The following is a 14,038-nucleotide window of genomic DNA, read 5'->3' on the forward strand; positions in this document are numbered from 1 at the left end:
GATTCTCCAATCCAGGGCCATCACCGTCAAAATTACGTTCATTGGTCGACACTCTTATTCTTGAATCTTTTCTAAGGTACATACGCCAAACGTCAAAAATTAGTCGAACCACTCGTTGTTCGAGTGGAATGACTTCGTCGAGAATTGAACCCCTGATATTCGATTTCTGTTCGAACGTTCGGACAACTATTGCGCTACCCTTTTCTTCAGTGTGGGTGTACCGAGTTGAAAAGGTTGCCGATGAATGGTTCTAGTTAATGTTATAGTTTGCATTTTGTAGACCGGTCTACTTGAGTTCGGTAAACGATAAAAAATAACATTTCATTCCGTTTGGTTTCTCGAAATAGAATAAATAATTAATCTAAACTAGGAAATCCATGTTTCCATACTTAACTAATTGAATTCTGAAAATGTAATGACAAAACGAAAAAACTTAGTTTGTTAGTATCATTTCTTCAACATTTCGCTACTTTTCACACATTCTGTGTCTATTTTACATAGTTAAAGTATAGTTTCACTTTTTTCTAGGTATTTGTATTTCTAGCCATTGAGGTAACCGAGTATTGGCTATTATTGTCTGGTACTATTTGCAACAGAGGTTTCTTCCTTGTACCGCGTGCCTGCAGCCGTCAGCCGTCACAATTTAAACGAACCTCAGCGAACAGGGCGAACTTCAGCGAACTTGAGCGAACAGAGCGCACGGGCACAGAACGAGCGGTGTGGCTGGCGGCCGTTGGGGCGGCCATCTAGCGGCGCGGGCCGAAGCTCGCGTGCGGAGAGAGACCCACTCGCTCGGCAGCCAGCGAGAGACCGGCTTTCGGTTGGATACGACGTGTCACGTGTACTCAGCGTTCGCGCCCGTTTACTTCGGCGATACATTCGAAACTTCTCCAAATCGACGCAAAGTGCTCAACTTCCGATCCAAACCTCTAAAAAAGTTCTAAGTGAAATAAACAATTTTATAAAAGTTAACATTTCATTATTCGCGAGTGCTTTCATTAGTTTTTTCAGTGTTAGTGGCGTAGAATGGATACGGTGAAGGCATTTTTAATGCAAGCATAGTGTACGGTGAAGTTCTTTCAACCTGGGAATATTATTAGTGCGAAAATATAATAATAAAACTAGTGAATTGAATTTTTATCTGAATTTATTGTGATGTGGTGACCGTTGGATTCTGACAGTTAGTGCGTGCCACTTTGAAGGAAGATAACAACTTCTTTCAAGATGGGGAGCAAGTCCTGGGATGTGCGGAGTTCTCTGGTGTTGTCTTCAATCACAGGTGAGTTTATCCCTTCTCCTCGGGAACTGGCCTTGTTGGCTTTTGCATCCAAACCGGTTCAGCCACCAGCCACCATTGCCTTTCCGCCTACACGAATGCAAGCAAAACTCTTACAATCTCTTAGCGAATCATCATACTTTTTATTGCGATGTTGAGGACAACACATCTGCAGGCCACATTCTTGAATTAACTCTTATGACGACACTGTTGATGTACAAGATATGCTTTGGTGTTTTTTGTTTTTATCCCGTTCATGTAGCAATTCGTTTTATTAACACTTACCTACCTACCCAGTTTCACCGTAATTTATTGTGTGTATTTTGATTGTTTATTGTAGATTTCTAAATTCGTAATATTGTTAAGTTAACAGTGCTGCATTCACATTATTACGGTTGTAGACGAATTCTTTGTTGTCGTTTTTATAAGATAATGCCATTTTGCGACAAATAAAATACATTAAAAAACATATTTACTCAAACATAAAAACTCGGGATTTGGCAATAAGTAACTAACTATATAAATATCACTATATACTTTTTGTTCTCTGTATATATATTATCTTGAAAAAACTTTTGAATGTAGAAAGTTAGGTACGGTAGAATATTTACCTAGTGGATGTCTTCCATTTTTTACTGAAATTTATTATTTTCTTTTGCGTAATGTTCTCTTTTTGAGAGCACCAAAATTCCCACTATCATTTTTTTTTCATCTTATGTGAATAATTTTCAAATTAACCCGCGCTTCTTACTTGAGACGAAAAAACACCATGACGTCCGTTATTCTAGGTACCTAGCCAATATTAAGAACTCAATAATTAACAATCCACTCTCAGTAATTATTATAAATAATAACCAATTTTCTTCTGCTAGACATTAAATGAGGATGTATTCGTTTATTTGGTAGGTAATCAATGAAGCAGAATTTTTCTTATATTTACTATCTTGTACCACTAACAATGGATTTATTATAAAATAACACTTTCTTAACTTTTACTAACCTAAATAAAGTTCTTGCCAGAAACATTATTTTAAAAACACTAACTCTACGTTTGTCGCAATGTATCTGACAAATACATAGGTTTTGGAAGCCTGTGTAGCATTTTTTTTTCATCAAGTTTCGACAAAAACATGCGATTGTTATTGTGCAAAATCACCTCAAGGCCTCTGTACAAATATGTAATACATTTCTACAAATGTACATATGTTTTTATTCTTATTTATTTATATTTGTAACCAATATTATCTAATTAAGTATAAACACATATTTATGTTGTAACCTATACATTTATAGAATGTAGTTTTTTATGGAAATTAAATTAATTCATGTTATAGGATATTTTTACAATTTAAAACTTTTTCCACTTATTTTATTATTTTGACCGTTACCGGTTTCAGCTTATTGTAGCCATTTTCAGACTGGTACAATTATTCCTCAAACACGACATTTGAGGGAAAAAATTCCACAGCGAATTGTCAAAATGAAAAATTGAAATATGTATTGGTATATTTTTGTAATATTTATTCAAATGGAAACACTTCTTTTGGAATTTCTAAAATTTTCTTGATAGACTTCAATGTTTGGATTTTATCATTCATAATTCTGATTTATATCATTTTTAAGTATAAAACCTTACACTGATCAAAAATAGTGCTATTTAAACAGCTATTTCGTTCAAGGCAAACTAATATTTCATGTATATATTTAGGCGGTCATTTTGAATGTAAGAAACATAACCTATTATTAGTAATAAAATAGGTATTGCTATAAGTATTGATTTGTACTTTTGTAATTTACTTTCTTAACTTGGGTTTCTTAAAAATAAATTTTGTTTTGGTAAGTTAAATTTTTCCTTGTTCTTTATCATCTTCATAATATATTATGTACCGTTTTTTTTATTCTAGAGAAAAATAATTTCTCAGTTTTCATCTTGGCTAGTCGTTACATTTCGTGATTTAAAAAAATCTCATTCCAAAAAATTGTGGGACAAAATATTTAAAATAGAGTTCTACCCACTTCAATCGTGATAAAGTATTGAACAAATAGTAATACAATTTAAATGATAAAGTATTTAACTAATAGTAATACAATTTAACTATTAATAATAAACTATTGAACTAATAGTAATATTTAAATATTCATGATAAAGTATCGAACTAATAGTAATACAATTTAAATATTCATGATGAAGTACCTATTGAACTTATAGTAATATTTAAAGATTTCGTGATAAAGTATTAAACTAATAGTAATATTTAAATATTCATGATAAAGTATTGAACAAAAGGAATACAATTAAAATATTCATGGAAAAGTATTAAACAAAAGGAATACAATTAAAATATTCATGGTAAATTATTGAACCTATAGTAATATTTAAATATGTTCGTGATAAAGTATTGAACTAATTGTAAATAACGTACTTTCGTCACATTAACCAAAACTCGTACTGTGTTATCCTTATTGGAGGGAATGTCATTTTTTATGAGCATAGACACAATCAATATAATCTACGGTGGTACTATTACTAATACTAATAGGTAGGTACGTATTTATTCAAGGAAGTTTAACATAATGTTTTTGTTGATTATGATTTTTGCAATTTCCGTGAATAATCATTATTTTGTGCAAATCTGATAAAAAGCATTTATCCGATTGTCCATTTCCTTTGCACTCTCAAAATAATGTTCGTAATAATTGATAGAAAATGTTAAATCAACAATTGTTTTAATTGTGAGTTTTTCTGCGTTATTTAAAAATAACAATATTTTGGACATTGTCTGCTCAAAGTCACTGAACACTAAATCACTAGAAATGTAGTTTACACCCTACACGGAGAAAAATGGGTAAAATAGTATTGCTAATTTACTAAGAATCTCTTCAATTTATTGATAATCCAGTTAAAAACGGGATTACATGACCTTAACGAATGAACTGGTTTCCTGATAAACTTTTATTTAGTTACGAATATATTATCATCATACTACAATTCGAATTTTCATGAACACGTGTTCCGACATCGTGATAAAATGTTCGTAATTTAATGAAAATTTATAATTAATCCTGTTAATTCATTCGTTTAGGGCCTGCAATCCCGGTTTTAACCTGATCACCAATAATTTGAAGAAATTCTTAATTAATTATTAATACTAATTTTTCTCCGTGTATACGCATTTGATTTTAATTTACATAATGTTATTTCGGTTCCTAGGCCCCAGGCAGGCGAGTAAATTCATTATCTGCCAAGAAAGTAACTAAAAAGGTTTATATTTATGCCATTGAAAAATTTGAATGCTGTCTCCTTGTGTAAAATGAACGTTTACACTGGTACACATTTGACGTTTTGTATGCCAGGCCTCGCACGGGAAACATTCCAGCTAGACAGGCATAGTATATTTACCAAACAGCTCATTATTGTAAAAATATTTTCTAGGTAAACAACAAAGAACGCAATAATATATACTTTATGTACGGACTTAGCGATATTTCTTCAGCCTACGAACTCCACTACATTTTTAACGGTGTTCTATCTCATTTATTGTTTTTCCTTTCTTTCTCGGTAACTTTTCAGCTTTCCGTATAATATATGTAATTTTATATCTCAGACAAGCTCACACGGCGGATGGGAATGTTGTTTCTGTTTTACTGATATTTCAATGCTAAATGCTCTCAGGAACTAGCTTTCAACGTTAACAGCCAAATTCTGTCGGATTTTCGTGTTTACTCCCCCTTACAACATGATCCTTCAAGACCTGTTTCAAATCACCATCCTTATAATAAGGTTACATAAATGTCACCTCACGACTCACGACATCGTCAGATATCAAATAAGATATAAATCCAGGAGGAGAGTAATCAAGACGGTCTCATGTGTGCAGAATATTTAAAAAATGAGGTCTTGAATTCTTATGAAAAGGAATCTTATAACCTAGTGGAACTTATACTTACTTACTAGATAGGTACTATTGTACATACTCGTTTCTCTTGTTCAAACGTAATAAAAAGTTTAACCCATATTTCTGTGTAACACAAAATTTTCGACTCAAAATTCCTTGGGAATTCTTATCCTAAGCGTATCTACTTGTCTAAGTAGGTTTCGAATATCACCCGAGAGAAGTATTACGGACCATGGGAAATATTTCAAAGCAAATCAACCATATTTCATACGTCGAGTAGATTGCAAAGGTACGGTGCGATCGCTGAGAAATTCTCTTTAAAAGGTAAGGGACCACGCTGTACATTGTACGTGTCGACTACAAAAGGGTCCCTTTACAAAACGGACCTCAAAGGTATCGATATTGCTGTTGGCGGCCACTGCCGTGCATTGGGCCGATACATACTCGGGAAATACCGTATGTAGGAGGCTCCACTTTACCTGTGCGGAGCTTTTTTTCTTGTTAATTTTTTCATATTATCCGCCCTGCGAATTTTAGCAGGTAGATTTCTTTTGTAAAAAAGTGCACCATTAAAGGGAAGGCATAGCGTGCCTGTGAGTTCTTAGCGCAGGCGACTATTAGAAAGTTTTGTCGATAAATTCAAGTTACCTTGAGCACTTATTATTGGAGGTATAACAAATATAGACTTCACTTATCTATAATAAGCTGTACCAGACTCTCGATTGTGAAGATAAGTAACTGAGAAAACTAACCAGTCATAACTGATTGCTCTTTGTTAGGAGTACATTTGCTTTAAGTCATGCGAGATTTTCGCTAATCTCTCTTCATTCGAAGCAAGTCACATACCTACTTTAAGATTTGTTACGACTTTTTTATCGCATTTTCTCATGTTACTAAAATTGTATTTAGGTTTACTACAAACAATCGTAGGTTCGTATTAATTTATAAAACCGGTAGATACTGGGTGTGTGGGTATTAGAAGGGCATAAGCGGTGGAAATAAACACATCTTCTTAACGCAGCGAGAGTTGGCTGCAATGAAAAAGCTTAGAGCATTGAATGCATTTGTGCATCGGTATACGCTTCCCCCGGCGAGGAACAGCCCTTTGTCTTGTTTACGCCTACTTATTTCAGCGCTCCTGTGGCGAGTTTTCACGAAACGGCGCTATACAATTTTACAAGTATTATTGTGACTAGCGGAAGACAGCAAGTATATACGATGCTTGTCAAAAGAATATTGTTAGGAAGCTAAGAGCGTATTCTATTCATATCGGTTCAAGTTGATCTTTCCCCGTGAACTGAATTGTTTTTATTACCACCATCGCATTTTTTCATTTTGAATGTAAAACATTTGTAATATTATATACATATATATTTCCCTGTAAAATAGTAATGCGCGATGTCCATTGTTTCATTTACGCCTGCTTATTGTAACTAGCGGAAAAGAGACAGTAAGTTTATATGTTTACTGTGTTGAAATATTCTCGTTTAAAATCAGCCCTAAAGTTTATCACATTCCGATAAAGTATTTTAATTACAATTAAATGAAACGATATTCGGCTTTCGCTTTGAACTCTAAATTGTGAAATAATCATTAACTGTTTTTATTTTTTATTAAAGGCCAAACGAAACACGCTGTATGTGATTTATGCATCTGTGTGAGTAGTATGATGAATTCAACAAAGGTTGCTACACCTATACAAACATGCGTCGTATATTACGAGAAAGACGGAGAAGTTACAAGAGTTGTCAGCGGAATCTCTTTTTCTTCTTCCACTTACTCGTATGTTCTTTCCCCGTGGACTGAATTGTTTTTATTACTACCATCGCATTTTTTTCATTTTTAATGTAAAACATTTGTAATATTTTTACTATATTTACACACTGTAAAAGGCGGGTGAATATCACATCGAAGGTTCGTTTAAGCTGTTTCATGTATTGCATTTGAAAAAAAAAATAGTTTTATTTTTTTGATAAATGGTTCACTTCTGCTATATGTTCCTTGGGGGAATCCACATTCCCAGGGCTCACAGGTTACAGGCAAATCGCAGGTAGGTACCTCCACCGCGATTCATAAAACGTCGTAAATCAATATCGAAATTCGGGAAAAGTTTTTTCCATTAAATTCAGATATATCGACGCTGGTTCATGTGATGCGAGTGATATTTCGAACAAACCGCCGCAATAGAGAACGCGGCCTGAAATTACCCCAGTTTGCTTTAGATTTATCCGGGCATTTAATAATGTCACGTTATCTAGGGGTCGTCATTTAGATATTATTTGTGGAACTTATTATAGAATAAGCGCAGACCCGTGTTAGTAAATAACGCTTTTATGAAAATGGAAAAAGTGCAGACCCTTGAAAAATCAAGATTATCTCTAAGGACGGGTTGTTTCGGAGAATTTGAACAATTCATCAAATTTCAACGTTCATTTTCGGGTTCTGTGAAAGTCCTATTCAAGTTCTGTTATTATATCATTGTAGGCTAGTTGATTGACAGAACTGAAATATAAACAGAACTTGAAAAAATCTTTCACAGAACTTGAAAATGAGCGTTGAAATTTGATGAATTGTTCAAATTCTCCGAAACAACCCGTCCTAAGAAATAGATACAAAAGAAATATGTATTTCAAATATAGAATTATGTTGTTTTCTGGTAAAATATATATTATTAGCAGGTACTTTATCGCTTATCTGAATTCCAGAACTTAATCAGTTCCAATTTTGAAAAACACTTAAATTCAAAAAAAATCCGAGTTCATTAAACCAGAGTTACATCATAGACAGACCCACAACCTAAATTAGTTTGTTTGATGATAATATATTGTAGACCTCAGTGGCCAAGCGAGATCCTCAATTGCGAATCCTCTTCAAGCGCGGGTTCTAATCCCGGCGTGCGCTAATAAATTGCTTAATTTTCTATTGCTTAGAGTAGTTGGCTCTTGTACGCTATTCACAATAATAAAATAATGCATATATTATGTACAAGTTGTTTTAGAGCGATTCCTGTGTGGGTAGGCCTTTTTCTTACCGATGATATTTTTTTCAATTAAAAACAAAAAATATTTTTCCATGTCGCCAATGGGTTCAACCATTAGGTGATGTACACTCCGTCTAGTTGCAACAACACCGCACAGGTGAGATACGAGTAGGGTGCGTATCACATGATTAGTTGCGTATGTATACAAATGGACAGTCTCGGAGAACAATGTCGGATGTGCAGATTTGTAGTTTTTCAGTAGAGCTGTTTAAAGCATCGTTTCTGCATTTGTACTGTTTTTGATGATATATTTTTCCTATTAAATAAATATGGATAAATGCAAAATATCAAACAACACTATTTCTTGATTATCAAAAACACTAAAAATGAAGAAACAAACTTTGAATAACTCTACTGCGAAACTGCTAATCTGCACATAGTTCTTAGGGACTGTCGTATGCTCAAGAATCGCCAGTGAAAGTTTTTGTACATATCTACCTATTGATTATTTTTATTTCAATCAAAATGGTTCTTTATTCACCTATGGCTGAACTTCCAAGGCCCTTTATCGTCCTTCGTCCTTTTCCATTTATCTTATATCTTTTTTCACTATTATTTGTTCTGAGTATTTGAGCTTGATTTATCTCCGTTGGTAAAGTTTATTGCGGCTTTATCTCTTTTGTTGAGTTTGTTAATTTATTTTCTTAATTAATCTTGCTTTCAAAAACACAGATAAGCCTTCCTATGTCGAAAGTCTATTATTTGTGTTGAATTGTTCGTATCCGATTTCTTAAGTTTTCCATTAAACGATGAGTATTCGTGGATTTACTTCCACGTATGTATAAAAGCAATAGGAAATTGTCTGCACGATTGCTTCCTTACAATCAAGCGAATTGTTTAACATTAAACAAATGACCCATGAAGTAATTGTGTATATTCATTTTTTTAATTTCCTACCAAAAACAAATAAATTAATAAAATTGTATGTTGACGAATAGATTTTCTATAACATGTGGACGGCGTTTGTGACGTCACACCGGCCAACGTCTGTAGGCTCAATCCTGTGTTGCATACTCGTAAATACCCGACGCATTATCCGTTAGGGATATTTCGGCAGCGTTGGTAAATGTCCGACACACAGACATAGGAATTAATATGTCTATGGTCCGACATAATTATTTAACTCTCTCTTAATCAGTATTGTTTTAAATTTCTAATGCTTATTTTCGTCGATTGACCGCAGGTACTTACCTATTAAAAGAGCAATGTTTTGATTGTTTATATCGTGTTACGTATACATTTGCGAAACGCCGCTTGCGATTGCTTCGTTCCTCTCCCATAATTCGTAACGCAGCATTGGAAATGATCAAACAAACATTCCAAAGTACCTACCTGCAGTCAATCGACGAATATAATTTATTTGTTTAGAAAAATCAATTAGAGTTATTTAGACATATTGTTTATATTAAAATTAATGTACTTACATGCTTTAAAAACATTTACCTATTTCGTAAAAAACAATGCGCGACTTTTGAAGTTTAAAATAAGAGTTGAAGATATTCTTAGTAACGCCGTGGTGTAAGACCACAATTCAGAATTGAAACGCGTTTTTAAATGGCTTTAGCCGTATTTGGTGATCAGATTCGAATAGCAAGGTCCATTACCCTTCCCATTACCTTCAGCCTCACAACATACCCCAATTTGCCATAGTCTCACTGGTTCCAGGCGGTTGGGAGCAGTTGGGACTCTTGTGCGGTTTCACATTATTTAAAAAAAACATTAAAAGGACGTTATTGTCACGAGACGTCGGGATTTTAATGGATATCGCGTCGGGTATTTAGGCATACGCTCCCGGGACTCGGTGACAACTGTAATAGCAGTCAGTAGCGTTACCAACGTCGCGCGTCGTAGCCAAATTTGAACCGTTTAGAAATTTATGATTTCAGATTGATGAATTTATGAAATTTAACATATGACGTTATGTTATTTTTTTCTCACATATCGTACGAGATAATTAACCAATATTATAACTTTTTATTGTTTAATATTCGGTTATTATTATTTACTGAAATAATTGACTAAATAAAATAAAAAATATATGAATACATTTTTTCTTATGACACGGTGCTAAGTTACAACTATTATTCCATGTATGGAGTCTATACAACCTCTGAGTAGTAGACGGTTGAAATCAATTATTAATAAATATGTTAAACAGTATTGTTTAGTTTTATCTTGTTGATTATTCAACGTGCGTTAGTTTAGCATATTATGTATCTTCTCGTTCCCCAGATTATACGTCGCCTATTAATTAAGCAAGAAAATACGAGACTTAAACCGCAACAATATATAATGTATTATTTCTGTTGGCGCAGATAGTAAAATCACCAAGAACAAAGGCGAGGATTTGACGATAACATCGTTTTTAATTACACCCCCTTTCGTCGGTTTTGGTTTTGGCGCGATAAAATAGTTGAGAGTTATTTATATTTTAACAGCTACATCAAAGTCAGAAGAGTATTAGATTTCTGCATGTACATCAATCAGAAATCAAAATGATTAATCAATCCTTAAAAGGACTTGAATGCACTAAAGCAAATAATCGTTTTTATATCCTTGCTGCAGGTAAGCACCTACATCGAAGTACCTGCCTTCCTAAGAAAAATATCAGTATGTATCATCGAAAGGTAGGTACTATGTAGCCCTGCCGCTAAGTAAGAATAATTAAAATTTATCGATGAATTTTCAATCTCTCGATTCAACCTCCGAACTCAACTCCCCGTTTAAAGCTGTTGGATCTGCCCCGGCAATTTCCTCTAACCCCAAGTCGGGTGATTTATCTAAGATATAAATAACCACTTTCCCGATAGGTAATGGAAATGAAGAAGAGAGAATGAAGAAGAATCATTTATAATTTTCAATCAAAAAAGAGATTGACAAAAGTCGTATCATTTCTACTGTATCGCTCCCGCAGATCAAAATGTATTATATTATTTTTTCCTTCCTTATGTCCCGTATTGGCGGGAATGTGAAATAGCTATAGCTGATAAATTCCGATAGCTTCCGATATGCGTACATTATAATATTGTATTTTTGGCAACAAATTCAATGGCTCGTTCTTAATTGCTTCCGTTTGGACCTGTCAAATTATTTACCTGAAAATCGTTCCTGTTATTTCTTCGAAATATAATTATATCTGATAATGCCGCAGAATAGAAGCAATTTCCCCCTCGGTTCGAGAAACCATTACTGGTTGTAAATTGTAAACTCCGAATTGTTAAATTTGATTTCGGTTTCGTTTGAAATACAATATTATATGGCCTGCATTAGTTGGGTTACATTCTGAAGGAGTGGCGTCTATTTGCTCTGGCAGGGTCCTCAAGTGAATCCCTTTTTCCAGCTTGTGACCCTAGATAACGTTTAATAGCTGAGAGTGGCTTTCGTCAAACGAGCTTTACGGACGCTCATTGTTACCTTTTTGTGACATTCCCTTACAACAGTTTTAAAACCAAAAGCCCTTTCGTGACTGTCCCTCATTCATTACGGCGAGTCCTTAGGCCTAGATGGTCTTGTTAACGAAATAAATTGGACTAATTATGTTTCGTGGAGCTTGCATCGTTAGTTTAATGAATATATATTTCATTTATCATACTGTCAAAATTTTTATTATTTTATGTGTGCACAGCTCGCATTATGATAATCTATTTCTACAAACTTTTAGTTGGTCAGCCGTCAACGCAATGTATGCAACAGTATCATTCATCGTTTGTGCGAGAGATTTTGGTCGGTTTTCGTTTTATAAAGCAAGTAACTCGCAGTATTTTACTGTATTTGTATGGTGAATGTCCAACTCAGGAATGACATTGCGATTTATTACGTGGCCATTTAGATGTGGTCAATAATTAATCGGGGCGAATGATCTGGCGGACCAAATCGGGCGAGACATCGCTCCAAATATCGTGACAAAAGATGCTCCAGTGCAATGGTTCCGACAAATAGTCGCTTTTGCGTTTCTCATTCTTAAAATAGATCATCACTTGACGAGTGTCAATCGATTCAAGTGCGATAATATTCGCGTGTTTTGATGTTGCGAATTCAGAATCCCAGTGTTCAATGTCGTAAAATGTTCATAAAATCTAATTTATTCTAGCGATTCCCATCCTCGTGCCTAACCATTACTCACTTCAAAGAGATAAAAAAACACCTCGTATCTCTTTACGACTGCCACCGTAATATCACACAAATCATTAGCGGTACACTGTACATGTGAGTCTACACGTGCGTAAAGTATCTTCGCCACGGTGTACATTAATCAACAAAGTTTCAGCAACGACCTCCCCAGTACATTCATATAGTAATTTGTTTGTGGACTTTTCCCTTTAATGCGTTTATTCGTGGAAGTTTAATAATTCCAGGCATCGTTGTGTTTGCCTACTGTCGGCTCACGTCAACCTTTACCTAATCTGAATCGAGAAATTCTCCGCGTGACACTCGGATCTGGTGAAAACTTTAAACTTTTACCGGCGTTTCTCAGAGAGTGGTTCTGATTGGCGTTCTGTAATTGGAGATATACCAGCTCTGAAACCACTTCAACAAGTCTGATTTCTTCGTGGAACTTAAATGGGCATGGCATGTGCTAGCGATCAGCGAGCAGTAAGTAGTAAGTAGCTAGTATGGCCATTTTAATCGAATCTCGCTCATGACAGGACTGTCGGGCGCTGGGCCGCAGGTGCCGTTGTTTTATAGAATACGCACTGTCGAGCAGCCACAATATTTTTTCTAGAGCGGAAATCGAGTCGTTAGTAGGAAGAAAGTTGTTTTTCTTCTTTCCATCGGACGGCTAATTCAACCGAACGGAAGGCGAGGTATTTTAACGCGCTAAGATAAATTGACTTACAGTCCCACTATCTTCAGCAGTTAATCAGTGCAGTGTCTGGCAATAAGAAATAAGAATGAACCCTTAGAGAAACGCAAAGAAACTGTCTGGGTGGCTACTGGGGTTAAAACTTTCTCTCTTTTCATCCCTGAAAAATAACAAAAAATATCCAAGAAGAGAAAAGCCTCCAAAGAAAAGATTTCAAGCATTTAAGATATCGTTTAGATACCATTCTATCATGTTCAAACGCAACCCGTCCAGAACAACCTGAACAGTATAAATAATAAAATAAAAGATATCCGAAGTGTTTCTCAAGATGTTTAGATTGATAAATGCCTCCGCTTGAACCCACCCCTTTAATGTTCCGATCAATTTTCGTTTTAAATCGGAATGTTTACAAATCGGCGCGCGGGTCAGTGTAATCCTTCAGGCTTCACTTCGAATTTAGCCGGATGAATAAATCATTCGGGACTGTTTTGCGGCCTTATCCTTTTGCGGAACTTCGTCTGAGAATGGCGGACGAACGCGGTAATGTGAAGTGTCTAGATAGTCTATATATAGAAGTCCTCAGGAACAGGCATTCCGACATAAGGCGTGTTACACACATGTACTTGAGCTTTAAGTGCCGGTTCATGGGTTCATACATTCTACAATGCGGGAACATAATATTACAGTTCTGTGACTTCAGGACTTGACTGTATAATTTTTTAGAGAGCTGTTCGATAATTTAGACTTTATTTGCGTCGCTTCATCACAACATTACTTTGTTAAAGTTTATAGTTGTCGTATCTTCACAGACTTAAATGCATACTTTTAAAGTAAGTTTTCATAACAACTTCAAAAGTTAGTTGCACGATCTGGACTGCGGTGAAATATCAGCTTCGGCGTATTTAGCTTGCCGTTGCCATAAAAGTGTCCCAAGACGCTGCTCTTAGAGCAGTTCGTGCAGCCGTATCCGCTTGTTCCTAGACATTCTATGCCCTTTCTTTCTCGCTACCTCTGGCCGCTTC

At 35.0% G+C, this 14,038-nt stretch overlaps 1 protein-coding gene across 1 annotated transcript in view; it reads left to right on the forward strand.

Moving 5' to 3' along the window:
- Window positions 1-810: 810 nt before the first annotated feature.
- The window catches only part of ed (hemicentin protein echinoid), a 249,377-nt gene continuing 236,149 nt past the window's right edge, over window positions 811-14,038 (forward strand). Inside the window, exon 1 of the mRNA XM_089635966.1 lies at window positions 811-1,279. Coding sequence (XP_089492092.1) covers window positions 1,225-1,279 — 55 coding nt within the window. The 5' untranslated portion in view covers window positions 811-1,224. The remainder of the gene's footprint in view (window positions 1,280-14,038) is intronic.

This window comes from Hesperophylax consimilis, chromosome 9, assembly GCF_061612785.1.
Source record: "Hesperophylax consimilis isolate HC1 chromosome 9, BYU_Hcon_1.0, whole genome shotgun sequence".
NCBI classification, from domain to species: domain Eukaryota; kingdom Metazoa; phylum Arthropoda; class Insecta; order Trichoptera; family Limnephilidae; genus Hesperophylax; species Hesperophylax consimilis.